Source organism: Lissotriton helveticus, chromosome 2_1 (genome assembly GCF_964261635.1).
Source record: "Lissotriton helveticus chromosome 2_1, aLisHel1.1, whole genome shotgun sequence".
NCBI classification, from domain to species: Eukaryota; Metazoa; Chordata; class Amphibia; order Caudata; family Salamandridae; genus Lissotriton; species Lissotriton helveticus.
This window is the reverse complement of record NC_136059.1, coordinates 434,324,136-434,348,035: the sequence shown is the minus strand read 5'-3', so window position 1 is coordinate 434,348,035 and position 23,900 is coordinate 434,324,136. Positions and strand designations below refer to the sequence as shown.

At 47.1% G+C, this 23,900-nt stretch overlaps 1 protein-coding gene across 1 annotated transcript in view; it reads right to left on the bottom strand.

Moving 5' to 3' along the window:
• The window catches only part of ITGA2 (integrin subunit alpha 2), a 683,385-nt gene that overhangs the window by 49,839 nt on the left and 609,646 nt on the right, over positions 1-23,900 (bottom strand). The window contains exon 27 of the mRNA XM_078675061.1: positions 4,145-4,258. Coding sequence (XP_078531187.1) covers positions 4,145-4,258 — 114 coding nt within the window. The remainder of the gene's footprint in view (positions 1-4,144; positions 4,259-23,900) is intronic.

Below are 23,900 nucleotides of genomic sequence, written 5' to 3'. Positions count from 1 at the left end.
TTGCCTGTTCCCCTTTCCCGCAAAAATTTGCGAAGCTCTGATGAATAAACAACTCTCAGAGTTCGTCGACATTCACCAACTCTTAGACGAAACGCAGTTTGGCTTTAGGAAAGGACATGGAACGGAGACCGCTCTAATAAAAGCTTCAGATGAAATTAGAGCCATTATGGACCAGGGAGGTGCGGCCATCCTGATTCTTCTGGATCTGTCCGCAGCATTTGACACGGTCGACCATGCTATTTTGGTCGACCGTGTCACAGCTTTGGGGATAAACGGTTCGGCTAGAGACCTTATTTCATCTTTCCTGGCCGACCTTACCCAGACAGTCAAGTTGGGTAATTACTACTCTCCCGTCTCTGCATTACCATGTGGAGTACCACAGGGCTCCTCGCTAAGTCCCACGTTATTTAACATCTACGTAACGGACTTAGCGAGGGTAATAAAGGCCCATGGGGTGCGATTAACATCCTACGCAGATGACACCCAACTGGTGCTGGCGATCCATAAGAATGGCACAGCGGTGGCAGCCAATTTCCAGGAGGCTATGCTTGCTGTTAGTATGTGGATGTCCTCCAATTGCCTAAGGCTTAACTCGGATAAAACCGAGGTTATGACCTTTGGCAATTCCTCCCCAGAATGGTCCTCCATCTGGTGGCCCAACCAGCTGGGTTCTCCACCTGTCCCAGTGGAAAAGGCGAGGAATTTGGGAGTCATCTTCGACAGCAAGCTGACATTCAACCTTCATGCCAACAAGGTTGTTTCCTCTGCTTTCTTTATTTTAAAGTAAATTAAGAAATTGCTGCCTTACCTCCCCACCTCAGCTGGGAAGACCCTAGTTACCACCTTGGTATTTTCTAAAACCGATTACGGAAATGCCCTTTTTCTCAATACCCAGAAACTTGTGCTGTCTAAGCTACAGTCTATACAGAACGCGGCTGCTAGAATTCTCTTAGACATTCCTCGCCGCCAGCCTACTACCCCTGCCATTCGCCAGCTTCATTGGCTCAGAATAGAGAGCCGAATTAAATTCAAGACCCTCTGCATTGCCTACAAGGCAGTGCATGGCGTCGGACCCAAGTTTCTGACTGAGGCATTTCAGCTGTACATTCCCAAAAGGCTGCTGAGATCTGCTAACACTTGCCCCTTACCAGTACCTCGCACAAGAACGGCAACTTGGGGAGACAGACGCTTTCTGGTTGCCACACCAAAACTTTGGAACCTTCTACCACTAAGTATCAAAAATGCCCCCAACTTGATGAGCTTCCGGAGGCTCTTAAAGACATGGTTGTTCAATCAGTGAATTCTATTGTTGCGGTCCTGCTAGCCCACATATGCGCCGAGACACCTCAGGGTAGTTGTTGCGCAATAAAAAAATTCAAAATAAATAAATAAAAATAAATGTGCACAGAAATACCAGTGAGCTTTTTAACTTTTATCATGTTCTCATTAAGGTCTGTTGATTTTAAACACTGTCACCAGGGCCCAGGCTTTAGGTTTTGCCTGCACAACACTTACACTGTGCTTCTTTAGTTTTTTCCTATGGCCTTTACCTAATCTCCCCATAGCTGCACCCATTTCAAGTGTACTTGCTAATCTCCCTGCTTTATAGTATGACCAGTAACAGTACAATATATTGCCTTTCTCAATAAGCAAGTCATAACACTTTAACGTAGTTTCAGTTACTTATATTGCATAACTGCTCACCAAGCTCCAATTTACAACAAAAAAAGCTTATTAACGATCAGATAGGTGAAACATATTGCATTTACCAATGCTTGTTAACGGTTACCATCAATTTCACAGTGTCTCCGGCAATACAATGTTAGGGTGAAAACATCTCCTTATAGTGTTTTCCTGAGATAAAATGGCGGTGGACATTCTGGTTGGTGGTAAAGAAAGAGAACTGGCTAAAGGTTTGATTAAGTAATGAAACTATAGACCGCTGCCTTTGCTGTGTTTTTAGCCACAGCAGATATGCCATTTATAAACTCGGATATGATTCGTGCCCATTGCTTAACCTTTCTACGAACCTTGATTTTCGATCCCGCATCATAAGCTTAGTAGCTGAGTGCTCCAAAGAGACCGATGGGCTTTTGGGAGCAATAATGCACTTCATTACAAATGGAAACTGAGAAGGAGTTGGGGGGTTTTGGGCCAGTTTGACAGTCCGTGGACTCTCATGAACTTATGCGCAGGTGAATTGGTATCATTGGACCTAAGACTGTAGATGGTAGTCCGTATGAATATTGATGTTGTCTTTTTAAAAATAATTGTTATTACTCCCTCCCCTCCTCCCCAGGGGACGATATTGAATATTGATATTGTCTACAGCTTCCAATGTAAAATTCTAGAATAAGGAGGTTACGATTTATCGTGTTTAACAGAATGGTGCGTTGAAATCTGCAGTGTTTTGCAAACTGCAAAAAATAAAGCAGCACTCTAATTACTAATCATACTCGCCAAAGATGTCATCAGCCATCCGTGTGCTAAAAATTCCATATTTGGTAGGCTAAACATGGCGTAGCAGTGCTCCACAGCTGAAATGTAAGTGAGCAGATTCTTTTTGGAAATTTTTACTTGAGGCACGCTTTTCAGTACAAATCCCTGTGCGCGGACATTCACCCAAGCCTCAATTACAAAATATATGTCATTTTTCAGACGTTACTCGTACTACATGTAGTTAAATCATATGATTTTTCATGTGCCCATTGTGTGTGACAGTTTTTATTTGGAGCAAGGATTCCATGCAAAGCCAGGTTGTGCTACTTCACGTTGCTCAAGGGGCCACTCCCTAACATTAATAAATGCAAGCCAGAAGGCAGCATGTTATCCAGAGGCGTAGGTTGGAATTCAAATAATGAGCTAAGAGGCGTGAAATAGATCACTATCTTAAGAATATTTTGTCCACCGATGAGCCGTTTGCATGGGCAGCTCTCCAGCTGATCCTGTGGCAGAGGAAGTCTTTGAAGTACATGTAATCAAGCATCCACTGTCAAAGATCAATAGTTTCTTGTGGTTATCACTGGCCCTTTGGCACTTGAAGCTGCTTGCCTGCCTCTGGTAACTCAATTTCGTTGTCTTCTACAATGGTTCTAACGGGTAACGGGTGACCACTTCGCGCCAAGTCATGATGGACACTATGTCCAGTCCTGAACTTTTTAACTTCAACTCATTGATTTCAAGTGTTTTAGTCTATTTGGGTCAACATAAGGAAAAAGAGAGGACAACACCCAGAAAGCATTAGGCAAACACAAAAAAGTCCAGGACATGAAACTGTGTTCGTAATGAGCTGGAGGAACTAATGTAACGCTTTACTCTTTTGCTGTTAGTGGTTTTTTTTATTTAACACAATGCGTGTTCAAATCAAGTGTCCTATGCACATGCTCATGTGATAGTTAAATGTGTGTAGTCAATCTTATTATCAAGCACATCCAATCACACATTTCTGAGTCCACCGGCCACACTGAAATGTCGACTATTTACTCGCAAATTCCAGTGATACTGAAAGGCAGGAACACGTTTTTTAAAATATAATTAGGGCTCCCTGTTTTCCATTCTTACTGATTTTTACAGATGAATACAGGCAGAAAACATTTATTTTCGTATCTGGATTTATTTTTTAAATGTGTGGGTTGATAGGAAAGGGGGGGGGGGTAAAAACAAAAAGGGATTTTAATAAAGATAAGTAAGGAAGTAGATATATACAAGGCTGATACTGAAAATTGCACGTTTTCATATAAGTGCATTGATTTAACTTCAGCAGGTGTTCACAGCACTAAAACCTGGCAGGCATTCAAGCATGAGAGCATATTTATCGGTTAAATAAATGTGGAAATACACTAATTTCAGCTTCATTTTTTCACAAAGACCAAAATAAATATGGATAAATACAGATAAAATTAGCAAAAACTAAATATGGATGAATACAGATGGAAATGTCAAAAAAAAGAAATACCATAAAACCGGGAGCCCTAGTTATAATTTACCTACATTTGAAACCTTCAAAATTCACAAGAAGCATTGCCAATTGCAACATATCAAAAATGACTCTTCCTAATCCACAAACGCACAGTGTGTTCTCACTCTCTTTTTAATGTGGCACTGAAAAAGGTAACAGATACAGAGAATCCAAGGTGAAACTTACAGCTGCAAATGTTCCCTTCCAGATCCTGGCAGATACATTAATGAAATAATCGCCCTTGAGCTGTAGGTCTGTCAGTGAACATTTCACTGCTTGGCATTTAACAGTTTCACAGTTCTACCAGGAGAGAAAAATATATATTTAATCATGTAAAAAAATAATCAACTTAGAATAAACATCTAATCTTCAAGGTCAGCAGTAAATTTTATCAAAAGTGTACAGACAGATAATTATATAATTAGAAAAAAATAACCTTTACACACGTGCTAGAAACGTACATAATGGCACATTTCATTTAACAAATTTTGCTGCTCATTGCTGTCCGTTAATGTACGAAATATGTCCTATTTCTAATCATCCTACCACTTAAGGTGCACTTTATGTAGGTCAAAATAAAATAGATAAGAACCTGAAGCGCACGCCTTTGTCTAACTGAAAGCTGTCTCCAGCTCTTTCTTTGTTTACTAACATATTACACACATGTGCGCGTTAAACATTTGTACGGGGGCCAACAACGCAGCGGCCATCTTTGTAAAGGGGTAAGAAGCACGGGGAGGCCATCTTGCTGCAGCATCTTGTCGCAGCAGTAAGCGGAAGGCGAAGAACCAGCTCAGGCGATAAAGACGAGAGTGGGGAGTCACCTAGATGCTGCAATAAGGCGTGGAGCACGAACCTGGAAGGCGGCATACACAAGCTGTGGGCTCGGTCAACAACGCCGAGGAACAGACGATAATACGGCGGCCATCTTAGGACAGAAGAGAAGCACTAGGCGGCCATCTTGATGATACAGCGAACGGCGAAGTGAGAAACAAACAAGCACACAAGCGACACGCACAAGCGGGGGAGCTCAGGCAGACAACGTCGTGTGGCGGAACGGAAACACATAAAAAAGAGACGCCAGAGACTAGAACGGAACGGAAACAGCGAAGGACGCGGAAGGCCAAGCACAACAAACATCCGACTAAGGAAATAAGAGGCGCAAGTAGCCACCTCGAGGCAGACAGGGCAGCAAGCACACACGAGCGCAAGGGGTGGAAGGGGAAGCCCAGAGAACCGTGGGAGCTGTAAGCCATAGCCAGGCCCTACACCCCCCCCCAGCGAAACGCGCAACAAACAAAGCGGCGGAAGGGGCAAAGCCACCAGAACAAGGGCAAAAAGACGAGAGATAACACCGCAAGAGGCTGGCGGAGTATAGAACAAAAACCAGAGTGGTCAAGTGGCCACCCAGGTTCAGAGACAACCCCCTAACGGCGATAAACACCCTGAGGAACAAGGAAGGGAAGGGGGAAAACAAAGCCGCAAAAAGACAGCCGTCAACAGAAGGGAAACCCAAGACCAACCAGGCCAAAGGGGGAACCGAAGCCATGGCAGGCAGGGACGGGAAACAAGGCACAAACGACTTGAAAAAAAGCAAGAATGAGACTCCACCCTCTCCGAGCAAGGAGCGCAACAGCCATGGGGACGGCACAATCACGCTAGACACGCTCCTGAAGAAAATAACAGAAGGGAACGAGCTGGCAAAAGCCACGAAAAAGACAGTAGACAGCATTCAGATGGAGCTAATAGCAATCAGAGCCGAGCAAAGCAGAGCCAATGGCAGAATAGACGAGGTAGAGAAAAGGATAGGCATGCTGGAAGACAACGCCAACATAACACATAAGGACCTGGGGCTTGTGATAAAGAGAACAACGGCACTACAAAAGGCCATGGCGGAGCAAGAGGACAGGAGCCGCAAGGGGAACATAAGACTCCTGGGAGTTCCCGAAGAGGAAGAAGATACACCGGGGGCATGCGCCCTGATGCTGGAGTCTTTAATACCCAAAATCACTGGACTCAGCTTCGACAAACCGCTTGAAATCACGAAAGCGTATCGCATACCGGCCAGGAAGCAAGTGAACAGCAACGCCCCCAGACCCATAATATGCAAACCTCTAAGAGAAAATCAAACAGATGCGATCTTTGCGGTAGCCAGGAAGGGCCGTCCGATGCTGATAAACGGAAGCAAAGTAACCATCACCCAAGACTTCTCCAAACTAACAGTCGAGGCGAGGAAAGGCTTCCTAGCCCAAAGGGAACATCTGCGGAAAAACAACATTGCTTTCACATTTGCAGGCCCGTCGAAGTTGAAAGTGACAGATAGACACGGAAGCAGAATCTTCGATGACCCCAACGACCAACACCGATACCTACAAGGCCCAGAACCAGAAGAGATGGAGCTACCAAGCCCGGGGGCAAAGCAAAGGGCATCCTCTGACGAAACACACGAAGGAGGCGAATAAGAAGGAATGCTTGGTGTAACACGCATGCGCAACCATGCACCGAGACTCTGATCTTAACAACAACAACCTACCTCAGACAACCACACAACAAGAGCAACAGCAGCTACCGAGACTCTGATCACAACGAACAATATACCTCAGACAATCGCACAACAAGAACAACCGTAGCTACCTCAGCAGAGCCACCGCAGCCACGGGAAGAAGGGGCAAGACACCGACTGCCATATCCTTTTTAAGCAACCGCAAGGGCGGGGGGACGGCCAACACCAGAGACTTAGGAAGAACTTGGGGGGGGGGAGTGTGAGGACCCTTGCTGTCGCACACCCGGTTTACTACTGACGGGGGGGAGGGGGGAGGGGGGGAGGTGGTCGGGCGAAGGGGGGGAGTGAAGCTGGCGGATAAGACAGTACATGGTAGAGCCACCATTTGTGTTATGAACAAAAAACCTCGACCCTTGCCTTTCTCCACAGGCACCCTATACTTTTTCTTTCTCTCTATTCCCATCCAACACCCCGGGGGGGGCTGCAGAACGCGAAGCACCAGCGACGCCAACAGACCACCATGATAGACCCAACAAGAGCTGGCCTGTCCACTGACCTGAAGATAGTGTCCATGAACGTTAAAAGACTTAACCACCCGGTCAAACGAAGGAAAATCCTGGAACTCCTGGCCAAACTAAAAGGAGATGTATACATGCTCCAAGAGACCAAGCTCTCAAAAGAAGAAGCGAAACAACTCAAAGCTAGATGGATAGGGGAAGTACTCTGCTCGCCGGCAAAAGGGAAGAAAAGAGGAGTTATAACGATCCTGAGCAAGAAGGCCAACCTAACAACACAAGCAGCGGACGCAGACGAAGACGGCCGCATGCTCATAGCAAGCGTCCAGAGAGGAAGCGATAGAATCCACATGGTCAATATTTACGGTCCCAACTCGGAAGACAAACAATTCTGGCAGGGAGTGGACAGCAAACTATCCGCCCTCCCCCAAGAGGACCTCCTGATCACAGCTGGGGACATGAACAAGACAATGGACCAGGCGACAGACAGGCACCCAAACAGACCAAGCCACAACTCCAATAACAACAACAACACCCTGAAAGACCTATGCGTTAAACAGCATCTGGCAGACCCATGGAGGCTCCAACACCCGACAGCGCACGAGTACACATTCTACTCACACCCACACAACTCCTACAGCAGGATTGACTACATACTGATGTCCAACACACACACGCACCTCATAGAAGAAACGGAAATAGCTCCAATCACCATCTCGGACCACGCTCACATAACACTCACTCTAAGTGGGAAGCACAACGAAAACCCAACGAGGAGATGGAGGCTTAACGATGACATCCTCCAGAAAAGAGAGAACGTTAAAGAAATTGAAGCCACAATCAAAGAATACCTCGAACACAACGACAATGGCGAAGTAGGGAAAGACATCGTATGGGACGCCCTCAAAGCGACACTAAGGGGGAAACTGATAAACATCAAAGCCAGGATGAACAGAGGCAGAAACAAGAAAATCCTTGAGCTCGAGGAGGAAATAACAGCACTGGAGAGAGGTCACTGCGCAAACATAACGGACAAGAACACGCTCACCCTGCTCACAAAAAAGAAATACGAACTGAACAAGATCTTAAGCGAGAGGGCGGGATCCTGGCTGACGAAGTTCAAGTCAGTCAACCTATGCGCAGCAAACAAAGCAGGGAAACAGCTGGCGTCCTACTTAAAGGCGAAACAGAGGCAGCACACGATAGCAGCAATAACAGATCGAGCGAACAAATCCCAAACAACTAACAAAGGAATACTAGAGGTCTTCAGACAATTCTACCAAGAGCTATACACTGAGGATCAAACCCTGAGCAAGGATGCAGGACTAGATCTGCTCAGTAACACTAACCTGCCGAAACTCAAGGAGACGGAGAGGGAGTCGCTCGAAGCCGACATATCGGAAGAAGAGATTGGAACAGCCATATGCCAACTGAAACAGAACAAAGCGCCAGGACCGGACGGCTACTCCGCAGCATTCTACAAAACTTTCAGCGAACACATTAAAACGCTAATGGCACAAACGTACTCCACATGCATCCAGAACGGGAAGATGACGGAGTCCATGTGCGAGGCCAACATCACCATAATTCCCAAGGAGGGGAAAGACCCACAATATCCCCAGAACTACAGACCAATATCGCTAATAAATGTCGACTGCAAAATCTACGCGAAGGTCTTAGCCAATAGATTAAACAGGATTCTGCCAGACATCATCCATACCTCACAAGTGGGATACATTAAAAACAGACTATCGCAGGACAACACAAGGCTACTGTGCCATCTAATCAACCACACAGCAAGTAGCAATGAACAGGCGGTCATGATGGCGCTGGATGCGGAGAAAGCCTTCGACAGAGTTTCGTGGCCCTTCTTGAGGAACTGCATGGGAGCTTTTGGCCTGGGGGGAAGTACACGGCAATGGTCATGGCCCTCTACAACAAACCGAAAGCAAAAATAGTGGTAAACGGGAGTGCATCCGAAACGCTCACGCTGGGAAGAGGCACCAGACAAGGATGCCCCCTTTCCCCCGGACTCTTCCTGCTCGCTCTAGAACCCCTGCTAGCCAGGATCAGGGACAACACAGATATAACAGGCGTCAAGCTCAAGAAGAAGACCGTCAAACTAGCGGCGTACGCAGACGACATCCTAATCACAACAGCAGACCCCTCCACGTCAATAAAAGCGCTGATGGCCACAATAGGAGAATACGCAGAAGCCTCAGGCTACAAACTCAACAAGGAGAAATCGGAGTGCAAGCCAATGAACGTCCACACCACAAGAGAAGTCCTAGGCGAATCCGGCCTGGCATGGCAGACGAAACCACTAAAATATCTAGGTCTCCACTTTGGGAGAGACCTTACATCAACGTTACAACACAACGAAGACCTCACGCTGAAAAAGATAAAAGAGAGGCTGGAGCTATGGTCACCAAAGTACATAAGCTGGTGGGGGCGAATTGAAACCATCAAAATGATGATAACCCCAGCGATAAACTACACGCTAACAATGCTACCACTCCCAATGACAGAGACATTCCACAAGAAACTAGACCAACTCATAAACATCTTTCTATGTAAAAACAAAAAACCAAGGATAAGCCTACAAAAACTAAGATTGTCAAGGGACCTCGGAGGCCTTAACCTGGCGAACTTCAAGACATACCAAACGGCATGTCTGGCGAGACAGGGTATCGCCTGGATAGATGCCACACAAACGTACAAACCAGTATGGCTAGAGGTCGAACAAGACATCCTAGGAGGGCTCAAGCCAATAGCACTCCTAACAGCGAACCGGCACCCACTAAAAGCCAACGCCATACTAAAACACACAAGGGAGGCACTGCTGAAAGTGGACAGGCGCATGGCGCAGAAGCTGAAAAACACAGCATGGGAATCCATCTGGTTCAACACAAAAGTGACCTACCAGGGAGCGACACTGCATAATGACACATGGATCGAAAAAGGCATCAGCATCCCCAGCCAAACAGAAACCAAGCAAGGACCGCTGACGTTTCAGAACCTACAGCAGCTACATGACCTCCCAAACAAAGAGCTCTATAACTTCCTAAAGATCAAGACAGCAATAACAAAAGCCAACTTATGCAGAGGAGAGCCAGACATCATCAAATACCTGCAGCTCCTCAACTCAGCAGGTCACCAAACTGCAAAGATCTATAAGCTCCTGAGCCCATCTAACCTGGCGCAGAACAAGAAAGCCACTAATACATGGGAGACGCTCCTGGGCAGGCAACTGAATGAAATAGAACGAGCAAAAATGTGGAGCTCAGCGACAACAAACAAAGTCACCCCACAGCTAGCGCAAACAAAATATTGGCTACTCCACAAGGCCTACTGGACGCCATCCAAACTCCACAAGGTCGGCATCGCAGAATCAGACAAATGCTGGAACTGCCAGAAAGAAGAAGGCACCCTCGAACACCTCATCTTCACCTGCGTGAAAGTCAAGAGGTTCTGGACACAAATCAACACCTTCTTGAACGATATGCTCAAAACCGACCTAACAATCAGCTTCGTAAGCCTGGCTACAGAACACCTAACAGCGAACCTAAAAAGACGAGAAGAGGGAGAACTCCTAGACCTACTCCTCACAGCAGCCCTTAAAATAATCCTAACGAACTGGAAGAACACAGCCAAAGCAAACTTTAAAACATGGATTAATTGGGTCACCTTCCTGAGAGGAGCAGACAACATCACAGGCAACTTCTCGAAAGAACATAAAGCCAAGCTACACATGTGGCGCCCACTCGATGACCACCTGAGGAAACCCCAATAACCCCCCCCCCCCCACCTCTCTCCCCCCTTTTTTTTCTTGTCCTCTTCCTCCCTTTCTTGCTTTGGAGGGAGAACAAACGGAAAGCGCGCGCATCCACAAATGGACTGTTATAGAAAGGACCGCTATTGTACGCCCACCTGTATATATATATTTTTGTATGGTCTTGTTTTGTACGCCAATAAAGTTTTTTTTAAATTAAAAAAAAAAAAAAAAACATTTGTTTTTTAACAAAATATGCAAACATCTTAACGGAGAGACTTAACACAAGCCAACATTTTGCACTCAGTTTAATTTGCTGTCTAAGAAATTGGGTTTCGCTAAAAACTATGTTCAAAACTTTTTCAGCTATGAACCTTTGAGTCTTTTTACCTCGCTCACCAGTTGCAGCACCTCCCAGCGGTTAAAACTGGACTCACGCTGCTGTATTTAGTGTTGAATTGTATTGCCTGGATGCAACATTTGTATTGTAGTTCATACCAAGGTTATGTGTCTGCAGCACTATCTGTGAACCCATAGCTTCACCTGCATGGTTGATCGAGTGTGTAAGTGGCTTATGTGTTACACATTGGGTGTTGAGTTGGAGCTATAGCAGGGCACAAATCATGGTGCTGCATATTTGAGAAAGGATTACATGTGCAATGGATGCAGACAGCAGTGAGTTACATTTAACTCCACTAGACCAAACCCACCATTATCCTTGTGTTTCCACAACTGGATTGTTCAGCATCAATTTATATGATGAGCCAATGTTGAGGCATGGTCATGACTGGGTGATATGATCACATGCTGGGGAACAGCTAGATTTATACTGCTTTTTGGAAGTCCTGGTGGTTGTGCACCTTTCTAATTCCTTCTGGGAGAGTCACTGTCTGTACTGCAAAGGGTATAGCACTAAAAGCAAGGCTCTCTGGGTATGTGAATGGTAAGAAGTGGGACCAGTCTAGATCTGTATGCCGTTATGAGCTATGTGTGTTGATTTTATGCTGTAGGAAGATAGGTCCACCTGGTATGCCATGATCGTGGATTGGTGGACATCCATCATGATTTGTAGAGAACTGGGTCAGCTGGGGAGTCAGCTATGACTTTCGTTTTTATGAGCTCTTTTCTTCCTTGGACATTAGTGTATTTAAGCATTGAAATCTGGTTTGTGGGCGGTGCTTATAGCTGTTTTAAAAATATAGTCTGGTGGCCTCAGTGGGGTCCTCTCCGCAGCACGCTCCGCCACTGGCTCTCACTAATGTTGTGCCGCTACTGACTGATGAGACTCTTCAAAGTGGCCACCAGCGCTTCATGCTGTTTGCCAGCAGCACCCTCCCACAATCCTGTTGCTTCGTGTACGCTCTTCTGGACTTCGGGAGGGGTGCGTACTAATGGCTTCTCGACCCGCCCGTGCCGGGCGGCTCTCTGATGGAACCCGGGGACGTGCAGGTCCTAATCTGACGGTGTTGCGCTCCTCTACTTGTGACCTGGATGGTCTGCCTTGCCAACCCTGCTCCTAAGGAGGGTGACTCCTCTAGCGGGACCCGAACACCTCGGTGCCGGTCTCCGCCTCTGGAACGGGACTTGTTGGGCTCTGTTGGCCCGTTATTGATTGTTCTGTTCTTTGTATTACCTATACAGGTCATCCGGAACGCTATTTCTATTCCTGCTCCTGAGACAAACGCGGGAATAAATGGGAGGGGGAACCTCAAGAGGTGCTGGTGCTCCTCTGTCTCTAGGGGGCGACACATCCTATGAATAATGTAGAGGGAGATGCCATACTTAACCCCAGGGAGAGGTGGGGACGAGCACACGGGGAGGAGATGTGGTCTATTGTTTACATAACACCACCTCATGCTTTCGTGCCGTGCTTCCCTCCAAGACTGACAGGGTTACCCCTCAAGATCTCCTCCCTTCTCGAGCAGGCACCGAATTGCTCTCACTAAATGTCTGCAGCTTGAACTCCCCTAACAAGCGTAGGCAAATCTGGCGATACATCCTACATCACGACCCTGACGTAGTGCTCCTACAGGAGACCCATTTGAGGAAGGCAGTTGTGCATCGTATGGCGCATCCGAAATATCCCCTGCGATACTGGGCATACACAGACTCCAAGACTTTGGGGGTGGGGATTCTTTGCAAGACCCGGTACTGCACATCTGTCTCAAATGTCACCCGGGATGGGGAGTGCCACTACTTTCGACTGGAGCTCATGGGGGGACGCAGACAGTTGACACTCCTTAATGTGCATGCCCCTAATACTTCCCAAAACACCTATCTCTGGCGCATACTCTCTGACCAGCTTAAGGGCGTAGAAAGGGATGTGGCAGTGTGTGGGGACTTTGATCTGGCCTGCGACTCTCTCCTGGACCGGAATAATGCAACATATCAGAGTGTGGGGACAATGTCGGCGCACCTTAAAAGTGATATCGAAAGCTAGGGCCTTGTGGACGCCTGGTGGAACAAACACCCCGACCTTCGGGATTATTCCCATTACTCACATGTGCACAGGCCCTACTCATGCATTGACTATGCTTTAGGCACACCTTCCCGCCTCACCTGCTTGCACACCGCGGAGCTCTCTGACACTTCCATCTCTGACCATGTGCTCTTAGAACTCACTTGGGAGGATCGGCCCGTGAGTTCGGCAGACCCGCCACACTGGCACTTGCCCCCCCAGATGCTGTGCGACCCGGTGGATGTGGAGGAGATCCGGAAGCTATTATAGAGTATTTTCAGCTAAATGCTTCCCCTGTGATTTCCCTACACACCTTGTGGGATGGGTTCAAAACTATAATCTGGGGCTCATCACCTCTCTCGCCATAGTTAGAGGGCGCGAGGCGAAGCTAGTAGAATCTAAACTCACTGCGAAGATTAAAATCTTGGAGCGCACAGACAAGGAGGCCCCCACCGGTTGTACTAAACAGCAACTTGCGCTGCTGCAGGGCCAACTGCACGCACACCATGTGGGAAAGGCCGAACGTGCTCTGCTGTCCCTGCGGCAAAAGTACTATGATGGGGGGGACAAGGTGGGCAGGCTCCTAGCTGGTAAACTGCATTTTTTTACCGTCAGGCGAAAGCCCATATTGCTAAGATTCAGATGGGTATTCCCACATGGGCGACTGCTGAAAAGATAAGGCGGAGGCTTTCCGGGCCTATTATCAGCAACTCTACTCTCATGAAGATCCTTCTCCCACGCGCTTACACTCTTACTTAGCTGCTTAGCACTGGGACCTTGCGCAAGCATCACGCCACCCTCCTTGATAACCCCATCACCCAGGAGGAACTAGGCACAACTCTTATGCGTCTCCCCCTTGGCAAGTCCCCAGGGCCGGACGGGCTGCCTGTGACTTCTACCATGTCTTTCTCCCACAGCTTCAGGACCTGCTCCTGAAGGTTTTTAATTCTTGCACAGATACCACGGGTCTTACCCTCACCATGGCCATGGCGGAGATCTCCCTTATACCCAAAGCGGGTCAGGACCCGGCGTTGTGTTCCTCTTACCGCCCCATTGCTTTTCTCAACATAGATGTTAAGATTTTCACCAAAATCTTGGCGTCGCGTCTTGAGCCTCATCTGTCAGGTCTCATCAACCCGGATCAGGTAGGGTTCATCCGCCATAAGCAGGGTGCAGATAACGTGTGCCGGGTAGCGCACCTCGTTGAAAAGGTTAGACACCTCAACATACCTAAGTGCTTTCTCTCGCTTGATGCGGAGAAGGCATTCGACCACGTCGACTGGTCCTATCTCCGTGCCGTGCAAAATAGGTCTGGGGAAGGAGTTTATATCCGAGATCATGGCGTTGTATGTGGCCCCTGCCTCTAGCATTCGACTTAATGGACCGGTGCACAAGGCCAATTTTGCTGCACGGAGGCACGAGGCAGGGGTGTCCACTCTCACCCCTCCTTTTTTGCTGGCAATAGAGCCCCTGGCTATACTGGTGAGAGAACTGGAGAGCATTAATGGAGTGACTTTTGGAGGCCAAGAACATAAGATCAACCTTTGTGCTGATGACCGTTTACTCACGCTGACCGAACCTCAATCGTCGCTTCCTTGTGTGGTGGACACCCTGTGGACATTTGAGGCTGTCTCTAGCTTTAAAATCAACCTCTCCAAATCATACGCCCTTAACAGTAATATCCCAGCTCCGGCAGCTAGTATACTGCGAGGGTCGACTCCCTTCCAGTGGACAGAGACCTCCATTACATACTTGGGACTCCAGCTTGCCCCCACACTCTCTACTTGGTCGCGTATCAACTGGGAGATTTTGCGCCGCTCCGTACTGGCTGACCTACAGCGATGGAAGCCCCTTCAAATTTTGTGGCTGGGGCGCATCAATGTCCTTAAGATGAATATCTTACCTTGGGTTCTCTACCTATTCCAAGCACTCCCGGCCCGATCCTGCAAGCGGACATTCAGCGCCTCCAAGGTTATCTGCGTGCTTTTGTGTGGAATGGAAGACGCCCCTGGGTGGTACATTCTCTTCTGATGCGTCCGTGTGACAGGGGAGGCCTGGCTTGTCCAAATCTGCAGGACTACTATTGGGCAGCGCATCTGAAGTACATCTCCGAGTGGGTTGCACGGGAGAGTGAAAAGCATTGGTTCCACATGGACCGGGCGGTGGCATGCCGGCCATTGTGGGACCTTGCTTGGCTGCCTAAGCATGCCCGTACCCGGAGTGCATATATCATGGCGCCGACCAAGACAGTCCTCGATATATGGGTCAAAATAGCAGTCAAGAGGGGCCTGACCATGTTCCTGTCCCCACATACTCCTATTGCACCCAACCCTGAGTTCCGCCCATGCTTGCCAAAGAAGGCGCTCCATGCGTGGAATGAAGGAGAGTGCCGAACGATTGGCGCCTTACTCACGGGGGGCGTCCCAAAGTCCTTTGACAAATGCAAATCTGACTTTGCGCTACTGCACAAGGCCCATTATCTATATATGCAACTGCGTCATTGGCTTTCCGTCCCCCAGGTGCATGCAGCAGTGACGCGTCCCTTCACCCTATTCGAAAAAATGTATGAGAACCTTTGAGGACTCCAAAGGTCTCATATCCAAGACGTTCCTGGGTGTTGCAACATTCGACTCCACCACGCCCCAATCATTATCAGACTGCATGGCAGGCCTCTACTCTGGAAGGAATCACTCCCAAACAGAGGAATAAGCTGTGGCAAGATATCCCTACAACATACCGCAGCCTTGCCTCGCTTGAAACCGCCTACAAGCTGATGCATCAATGTTATTATATGCCCTCCTGGCTGGCCACCATGTATCGTTGCATCTCCAACCTATGCTGGAGATGTGGGCTGGAGGCAGGCACTCTCTTTATCATATCTGGTGGTCCTGTCGTGTGATAGCCACCTTCTGGAAGGAAGTCCCGGGTCACATCAAAGGGGAGGTGGGCTACCCAAACTCACCACTGCAACATGTGGTGATCCTGGGTATCCGTGCCCCCAACCTGGTGGCGATGACTGGGGTGGATTGGGCTCTCATAAGCCATCTATTTTTGGCAGTGCAACAACTTATAGCATGCGCATGGAAGCAGGCCTCAGCCCCATTCATAGCTCAGTGGTTCGTTCGGGTGTGGCATGCACTGGCTATGGAGAGGCTCTCACACAATATAGTGAATACTGAAAAGAAACTTCAGCGCGTCTGGCAGCCCTTGCTCTCTTATCTTATGCACATCGAATTCACTTGCTTTAGGCCCCTGAAGCTCAGAGTCTTGCAACTCTACCCAAGCGATTGAAAGGTGCATGAACCCCAGTTTGATGGTAGAGTGGTTGTACCGGGATTACTAGTTAATCTTCCTGCTGTCGTCGGCCCGCCGCCCTTCCTCCCCCTGCGTAGTCTGCGGCTCTCAAGCACCACCTGATGTGTCATGACCTGTGCGGGTATTGTTACTTTCCTCTTATTGTTATCCTTTTTCTACTACAGCTGCCATGGTAGTTTTCCCCGGCATACATGTACGCTTCGCCTACCGGGCACAGCGGAAGTTTGGGGCCTTTATGGGTTGCCCAGCGTTGGCTGGCCCTGAGGGGCAATATTCATACTTACTGTTACCACACATTAGTTGTCTCGGTCTGGGGCCTCGGACCCTCGACCTAATCAGCACATATTGCCCCTAGATGGTTCTCGGTCACTTATGACTTTTGGGCTTTTCCACATCTCAATCAATCCTTGCTGCAATGTCTTATTTGACGCAGCCAGCCCGAAGTGGTTGTAGGCGAGTTGCTGTGTACGTATATATTGCTATGCTTGCTATTTCATTACGCTGCCAGCTTCACAGGGTTGTAGGCACTATGCCGTGTTCAACAATATTTGCCGGCAATAAAGGTTTTTGAAACTGAAAAAAAGGAAAAACAAATATATATAGTCTGCAGGTACCCGAGCAGGGTTGGTGATGAAGTAGGTTTCTGTACAGTACAAAGCACTTGTGAGTGGTTGATGTTGGGCTTTGATATCCAGCAATGATTTTATGGAGTTTTTTGGATGGTAAAATTGATTTCGAAATGTGTGTTGTGCAGTGGAGTCTCTTTCAACTTATGATGGTGGCTTTTTAAATCTGCAAACAATAATAAGGGTTGAACAAGGGGATAATTAATTACGGTATTTGAAACATCAACTCGTAACCTAATGAAAAAAGCATTTATTCAAAAAGACTTTCATTGAATACAAACAAAATAAAAGGGGAAAAAAGATAAATCCAAACAGGTTGACAACAACGCATCTCCACTTCTTGTTTCCCTAGTTACAAGACTGTTTTTGTCATTGCAAGCTTGACTTTTCACTAACAGGACTATTTCTTTACAAAAATGAATCAACACTGAAGTGGCCCTTAATATAGACTTTGCTTTCTAAAACCACTCGGGGTCACTACAAGTATTGTATGCTAGAATACCCACAACCCCCGCTTCTACACTTTTGCTTTTTCAATTGTTATTTATTTCGACGTCCTTCATTCATTTATTATGAAAGAAAAAGTTTTCTTTCTGTACACCTGCTTGCAAGTACCTTTTTCCCTTTCCCCCCTATCTTGTGATTGTATTAATTGAATGTATTTATGAATAGATGATTAATTCATTAGGTGATGAGTTGATCATTCAAATAACATACTGAATTATTCCCTTGTACACAAACTTAAAATGTATTATTAGTTTGCCCCTAGCTTATCCTCCTTCTAAAGTATGTAGGGGGGGACGAAGCTTGTCATTATAGTTGGGCACATACTCCAAAATGTGCTATTTTCACCTTTGACCTCCTTTAAGTCCTTAGTAAATCACATGTTTGCATAAGGTTACTTGGTGTGTTTTAGTCATGAGAAGGATGAAAGTGACGCAGGCAAAGGTTTGCCTGATTCAGAGCTGTTGTACCAAAATCATGACCCCTGTTTGGTAACGAATCATGGAGTAGTGACTGGAGAACGATGGTTTTAAGTTTATTCCATGGTCTCATGAGGGAGTTGGACACTGAAGAGGTTGGCATAGCATGCATCAGCGAAGGTTCAGTTGGAGGTTTGTGGCTTGGTGGCCTTTCCTGACGAGAAGTTAATGTTATGTTAAGGTAATTGATCTTAGAGGAATTTGCATTGAGTTTATCAAGCTGAGTGGTTGGAGCTGTAAACCATTTAATGTAGGTACGAGGTTAGATTGGAGGCATTGGTTCCGACATTGATTTGGTTGTTCAAGCCAGATGTGTAATTCACCCAGATGCATAGATTAAAGAGGTTGAAGGCAAGGTCAGTGGTGGAGTCAAGGTAGTTCACCAACAAAAATGGGTTGAGTAGGCAGTTGTAGATGAGCAGAAATGATGAGGAGATTTCAGGAAAAAATGAGCCTCTGATAGTAAGTGTAGGCAAATTTGCCATTTTGTGTTGTCCTTCTCAGAATCTTTGCTTTCATAGGAGTAGACATTCCGGCATACTTTCACTCTGGGAACTGGGAAGCTGCTAAACACCACATAGTGCATGTCCTTTGATCACTAAAACATGAAAAGTAACTGTCTGACCCAAGTGACTTGTTTAATCTATAGTTTAGCCTACAGCCTACAGTCCACGCACCCAACCACAGAACCAACGCCCCCCACCACCACCCTCCGCGCCTGGACTCCAGTCAACACCGAAGACACCATTCACACGATGAACTCCATCCACTCCGGTTCGCCGACCGACCCATGCCCCCACCACGTCTTCAGCAAGGCCGACTCCGTCATCGCACCCCAACTCCGGGATATCATCAACTGCTCCTTCAACACCGCCACCTTCCCGGAGAGCTGGAAGCACGCCGAACTCAGCGCCCTCCTGAAAAAACCATCTGCAGACCCCACCGACCTCAAGAACTACTGCCCCATCTCGCTCCTCCCGTTTCCTGCCAAAGTCATAGAGAAGACCGTCAACAGACAGCTTGCCGCCTTTCTCGAGACGAATGGATCCCTCGACCACTCACAGTCCAGATTTCGAGCAAACCACAGCACCGAAACCACCCTCATCACAGCCACTGACGACATCCGAACCCTGCTCGACAACGGGGAAACAGCGGCCCTCATCCTCCTGGACCTCTCCGCAGCGTTCGATACTGTCTGCCACCGCACCCTAGTACAACGCCTCAGCAACGTGGGAATCCAAGAGAAGGCGCTGGAGTGGATCATCTCGTTCCTCACCGGAAGAACCCAGAGAGTCCGCCTCCCCCCGTTCAGATCCGAGGCCAGCGAAGTCATCTGCGGCGTACCACAAGGATCTTTACTCAGCCCCACCCTCTTAAACGTCTATATGAGCCCCCTCGCAGGCATCGCACGCCAACACAACCTCAACATCATCTCCTACGCCGACGACACCCAGCTGATCCTCTCCCTCACCAACAACCCCGCCACCGCCAGAACCAACCTACACGAAGGGATGAAAGAAGTAGCCGAGTGGATGAAGAACAGCCGCTTGAAACTGAACTCATACAAGACGGAAGTCCTCATCCTTGGATCATCACCATCTGCCTGGGACGACTCCTGGTGTCCCCCGCCCCTAGTCAGCGCACCCAAACCAACGGACCACGCTCGCAACCTGGGCTTCATCCTGGACTCCTCCCTATCGATGACCAGACAAGTCAACGCCGTCTCGTCATTGTGTTTCAACATCCTACGCATGCTCCGAAAGATCTTCCGATGGATCCCCACTGAGACTAGGAAGACGGTCACCCAGGCACCTGTCACCAGCCGACTGGATTACGGAAACACCCCCTACACCGGAACCACAGCCAAACTGCAGAAATGACTCCAACGCATCCAGAACGCCTCCGCACGACTCATCCTGGACATCCCCCGTCACAACCACATCTCCGGACACCTGAAAGACCTGCACTGGCTCCCCGTCAACAAAAGAATCACGTTCCGCCTCCTCACCCACGCACACAAAGCCCTCCACGACCTAGGCCCCAGGTACCTCAACAACCGCCTGACCTTCTACACTCCCACCCGCCAACTAAGATCGACCAGCCACACCCTCGCCGCCGTTCCACGCATTCGAAGAGCCACCATGGGAGGAAGATCCTTCTCCTACCTGGCAGCCAAGACCTAGAATTCCCTCCCCATCCACCTCCGTCTTACCCAAGACCACCTCTCCTTCAGGAAGCAACTCAAGACCTGGCTGTTCGAGCAGTAGCGGACCCCCCCTTCCCAAGCGCCTTGAGACCCTCCGGGTGAGTAGTGCGTTATATAAATTTCAATGATTAAATGATTGATAGTATCTGTAACCACTGCATAAGCGGCATAAAAGCTATATATTTCTTGTGGGCTGCAGTGTGTGTTTTGCATCACTCACACGAGATACTTTAAAACATTGCATCACTGCTGCCCAGCATCCCTGGACAGCAGCAGACTAAGCTTCAGCAAGCACGACAGAATAAATCTTTCTGTTAAATCCTGCTTCTAACATTACTTAATTCGCATGTACAATTGAGGCTGGCATGTCTCTGCAGTAACATAATTCAAAATGGCTTTCTTGCTGCAAAAACCAAAAAACATACCACCTAATCTCGGTTGAGAAAAAAGAAAATCTATCTTTAGCATTGTATTAGTTAAGCATTAAATTCAATGGTGTCCTTAACTTTTAGTTTACATTTTTTTTAATTGTCTCGAAGATGACTTCTAGAATAGTTGCCAAACTCTGAGCCCCCTGGCAGCCATAAAACTGGATCTGCGAGGCTCTCGTCTTGAAGTTATTGCAATTTGATTTTTCCAGCAAGAGGTGACCTAAATTAGGATGTTCCTGGAGAACAAAGGGCTATCCAGGACAACTGAACGACTGGACGATTCTTCGCCTGGAAGACAGAGGAACTTAATGACGGGAACTTCAACCAACCAGTGTCTGTGAAATGCAGTGGAAGGGGACAGATGATGACTGCAAATGGCCACACAAAACATAGGAAGGCACTCTGAAATATGACTTGTGAAATGCTCATCACGGATGTTGAAATGTTCTCACCTCCATTCACCAAGGAGGTGGCAAGGGTACACAACCAATTTGAGGTTAGTTTCTAACTGGTGGGAAATGGAGGAACTTAATTTTAATAGGCAAGTTCAGAGGCCGGCTAGCAGAGCTCCAGCGGCTACTACAGAACCTCAACAACTTAGAAAACTCATTGAATAGAACTCTATGTGGTTGCTTTAGTCAATTGTAATGAGTACTGCTGAAATGTTAGGAAGGGGATTTGGTTGGTACTTAGTGAAGATAAGCTAAATGTCCTCAACCAACTCCCCCTCAGTTACTACATTTTCTTGGAGCTCTCACTGCCTGCAAGTCAGAGCATTACTGGATTAGGAAGGGGCATGCAAAACAATGCAGGGCTAAACTCTCTCTCTCGCCACTGTATCTGTGGCGTATATCTCACAGAAGAGCTCTGGAAGGTTTGGAAACTGCAAAGGAAAGAATTAGTGCAACTTCTGCAAAAGTTGGGCCTGCACATTTGATTGTGTCCTTGAAGAAGAGAGGTAAAGTAGTCTCCCCATTGAGCCAGTGGCCTGTGTCCTTCAGAGGAGTTCCTGAAAGTATGTAGGCATGTGCACCAGTCTGCAAGGTAACTGACTCGGCCCCCACCCCACTTATTAGTAACTGTTTTCCATTTAACTGCTTTTCATTTATTGGTGCTAGAGCGGGCTCCAGTGACCACATGCGCTACTGTTATATTGGATTTTAACCCCCATTGTTTCCTACAGATGATTTTTGACACATCTTTAAATTTCATGACTCCTCGTCCCCATTACGCCTGATCCCCTGTTTGGGTTGGGGTCATTCTAATCATTACATGTTTCTTCCTTTTACTAAATTGATTTGTGTATTTTGCAGTGTATTTTTTTATTTCAATGTTCTTTTGCTGGTGTTAAAATATTTACACACATGCTGTCTGAGTGAAGGCTGTCTCTTTGACGATAGCTACCAGCGAAAAGCCCTGAATTCCTACATGAAACTTGTTATTGCCTCTTTGGTACTGAATTAGCTAAATGGATGGGATCTTATACATCACTCTCTGGTCTTGATAAAAACCCAGAATATCAGAGAAATTACTCACCCTCTGCTGTTGAGAAGTCCTCGAGACTGGTAATCTTAAAGAAGGTCTTAAAGACAGTTGTTCCACTTGCGCTGGATTTCTTACAACTTTTTTTCCTGGTCATGATCACGTAGACTGAGTGCTCTTGTGAAGAATAGGGACTTAATTTTCTCCTAACCAAATGTCTTTATGAAAAAAAAGTCCAGGCCAGAACCCATGATAAGGTTATATTGTCTCAGAAAGTTCTTGGTCCAGGCATTGATAAAGATGCCGAACAGATGGATGGTCAGGTGGTGGTAGCAAAAGAGTCTTATTATTTTTGAGGGGTTGCTGAGGGTCATTGAGTGAAAAAGTTACTACGGTCAGGCGAGAGAGGCTCACTGTCAGCCCTGTGAAAGAGGGTAAAGTGAGGAAGGCGATTGTAATGAAGGAGGTTTTGAGGAGGGTCGAATAGAAGAGTAAAGCGGGGTTGAATGGAGTGGCAAGGGAAAGGAGAAGAGAGGATGGGTGTAGGAAATGACATTGATTCCTTACAGCAGAGACATGTGTGAGGGTATGGTGAGGGTCTCGGTTTACTCTGTCAGCAGTCTTGTGATATAGCGTACATGAGGAGAGGGAGAAGTTTGGAGGTTCTTAAGTAGGGCAATTTGAAGGCACAGATAGATGATATGTTTTCATGTGCCACGTGGTATTGATGCAATAAGAAGTGGAGCTGTCATATGGGAAGAAGGTCATTAGTGTGGAGGGAACTAGGTAAGGCTTTTGAGTGGGAAAAAGTGGGAACAGAGAAGGTGACAGGATAGCTAGCAGGAGGGATGTTTGACCAGGTTATGGAGGGGAATGTAGGGAAGGTATTAGTAGTATGAGAGGGTGTTGAGTTTGTGAGGAAACCAAATGAGTTAAGTAGGATGGAACCAGGTGAGCTGGAGTGTGAAACACAAGGTTGATTTGAAAGTTGTATAGGGCACGAGAAGGAAGGGCTTCCATTTGCTCATTGACATCACTGGTTGAAGCTAAATCAAGACCTGAGCCTGTGATAGGTGCAGCTTCCGAAAATTACTAAACTACTAAAAATGTAAAAGTCTACATTCTCTGCCCTAACACAATTGCTATATTGGGCAATATGGATTAATATTCTACTACATTTCAAATGTCTATATCATTCTAACCTTTTCAGCTAACTACTACTTGGATCTTTAATTGTGCACAGGCAAACCTCAGGGAAGTACTGAAAAGGTTTTCCTCTATGTTGCTAATATGCAATCAGTGACAGACTTCCAGCTTTTAGACACAACATTCTGCCACCAATACAATACAATACAATACATAGTTCATTAAAGTAAGTTGCATTACACTGGGCGCTATGCTAACTAAAGAAGTTCTTTGGGGGCTGCAGCCCAAGAATATGTATGACATAACCCCCTGGCCAGACTTGCGTTTGGTAAAAAATGTCATGCCAGCATGATAAGGAAAGAGAAAACACATGTTGGGATTCAAGTTTAGAAATATTCATTTGTGTTTCAGTGGCTTAGAGTTCAGTGATCATTGGAAATGAATGAATGGATAAAGGCATTTCTATGGCGCACAGCTACTCAAAAGTGTGTCCCGGCGCATCAGA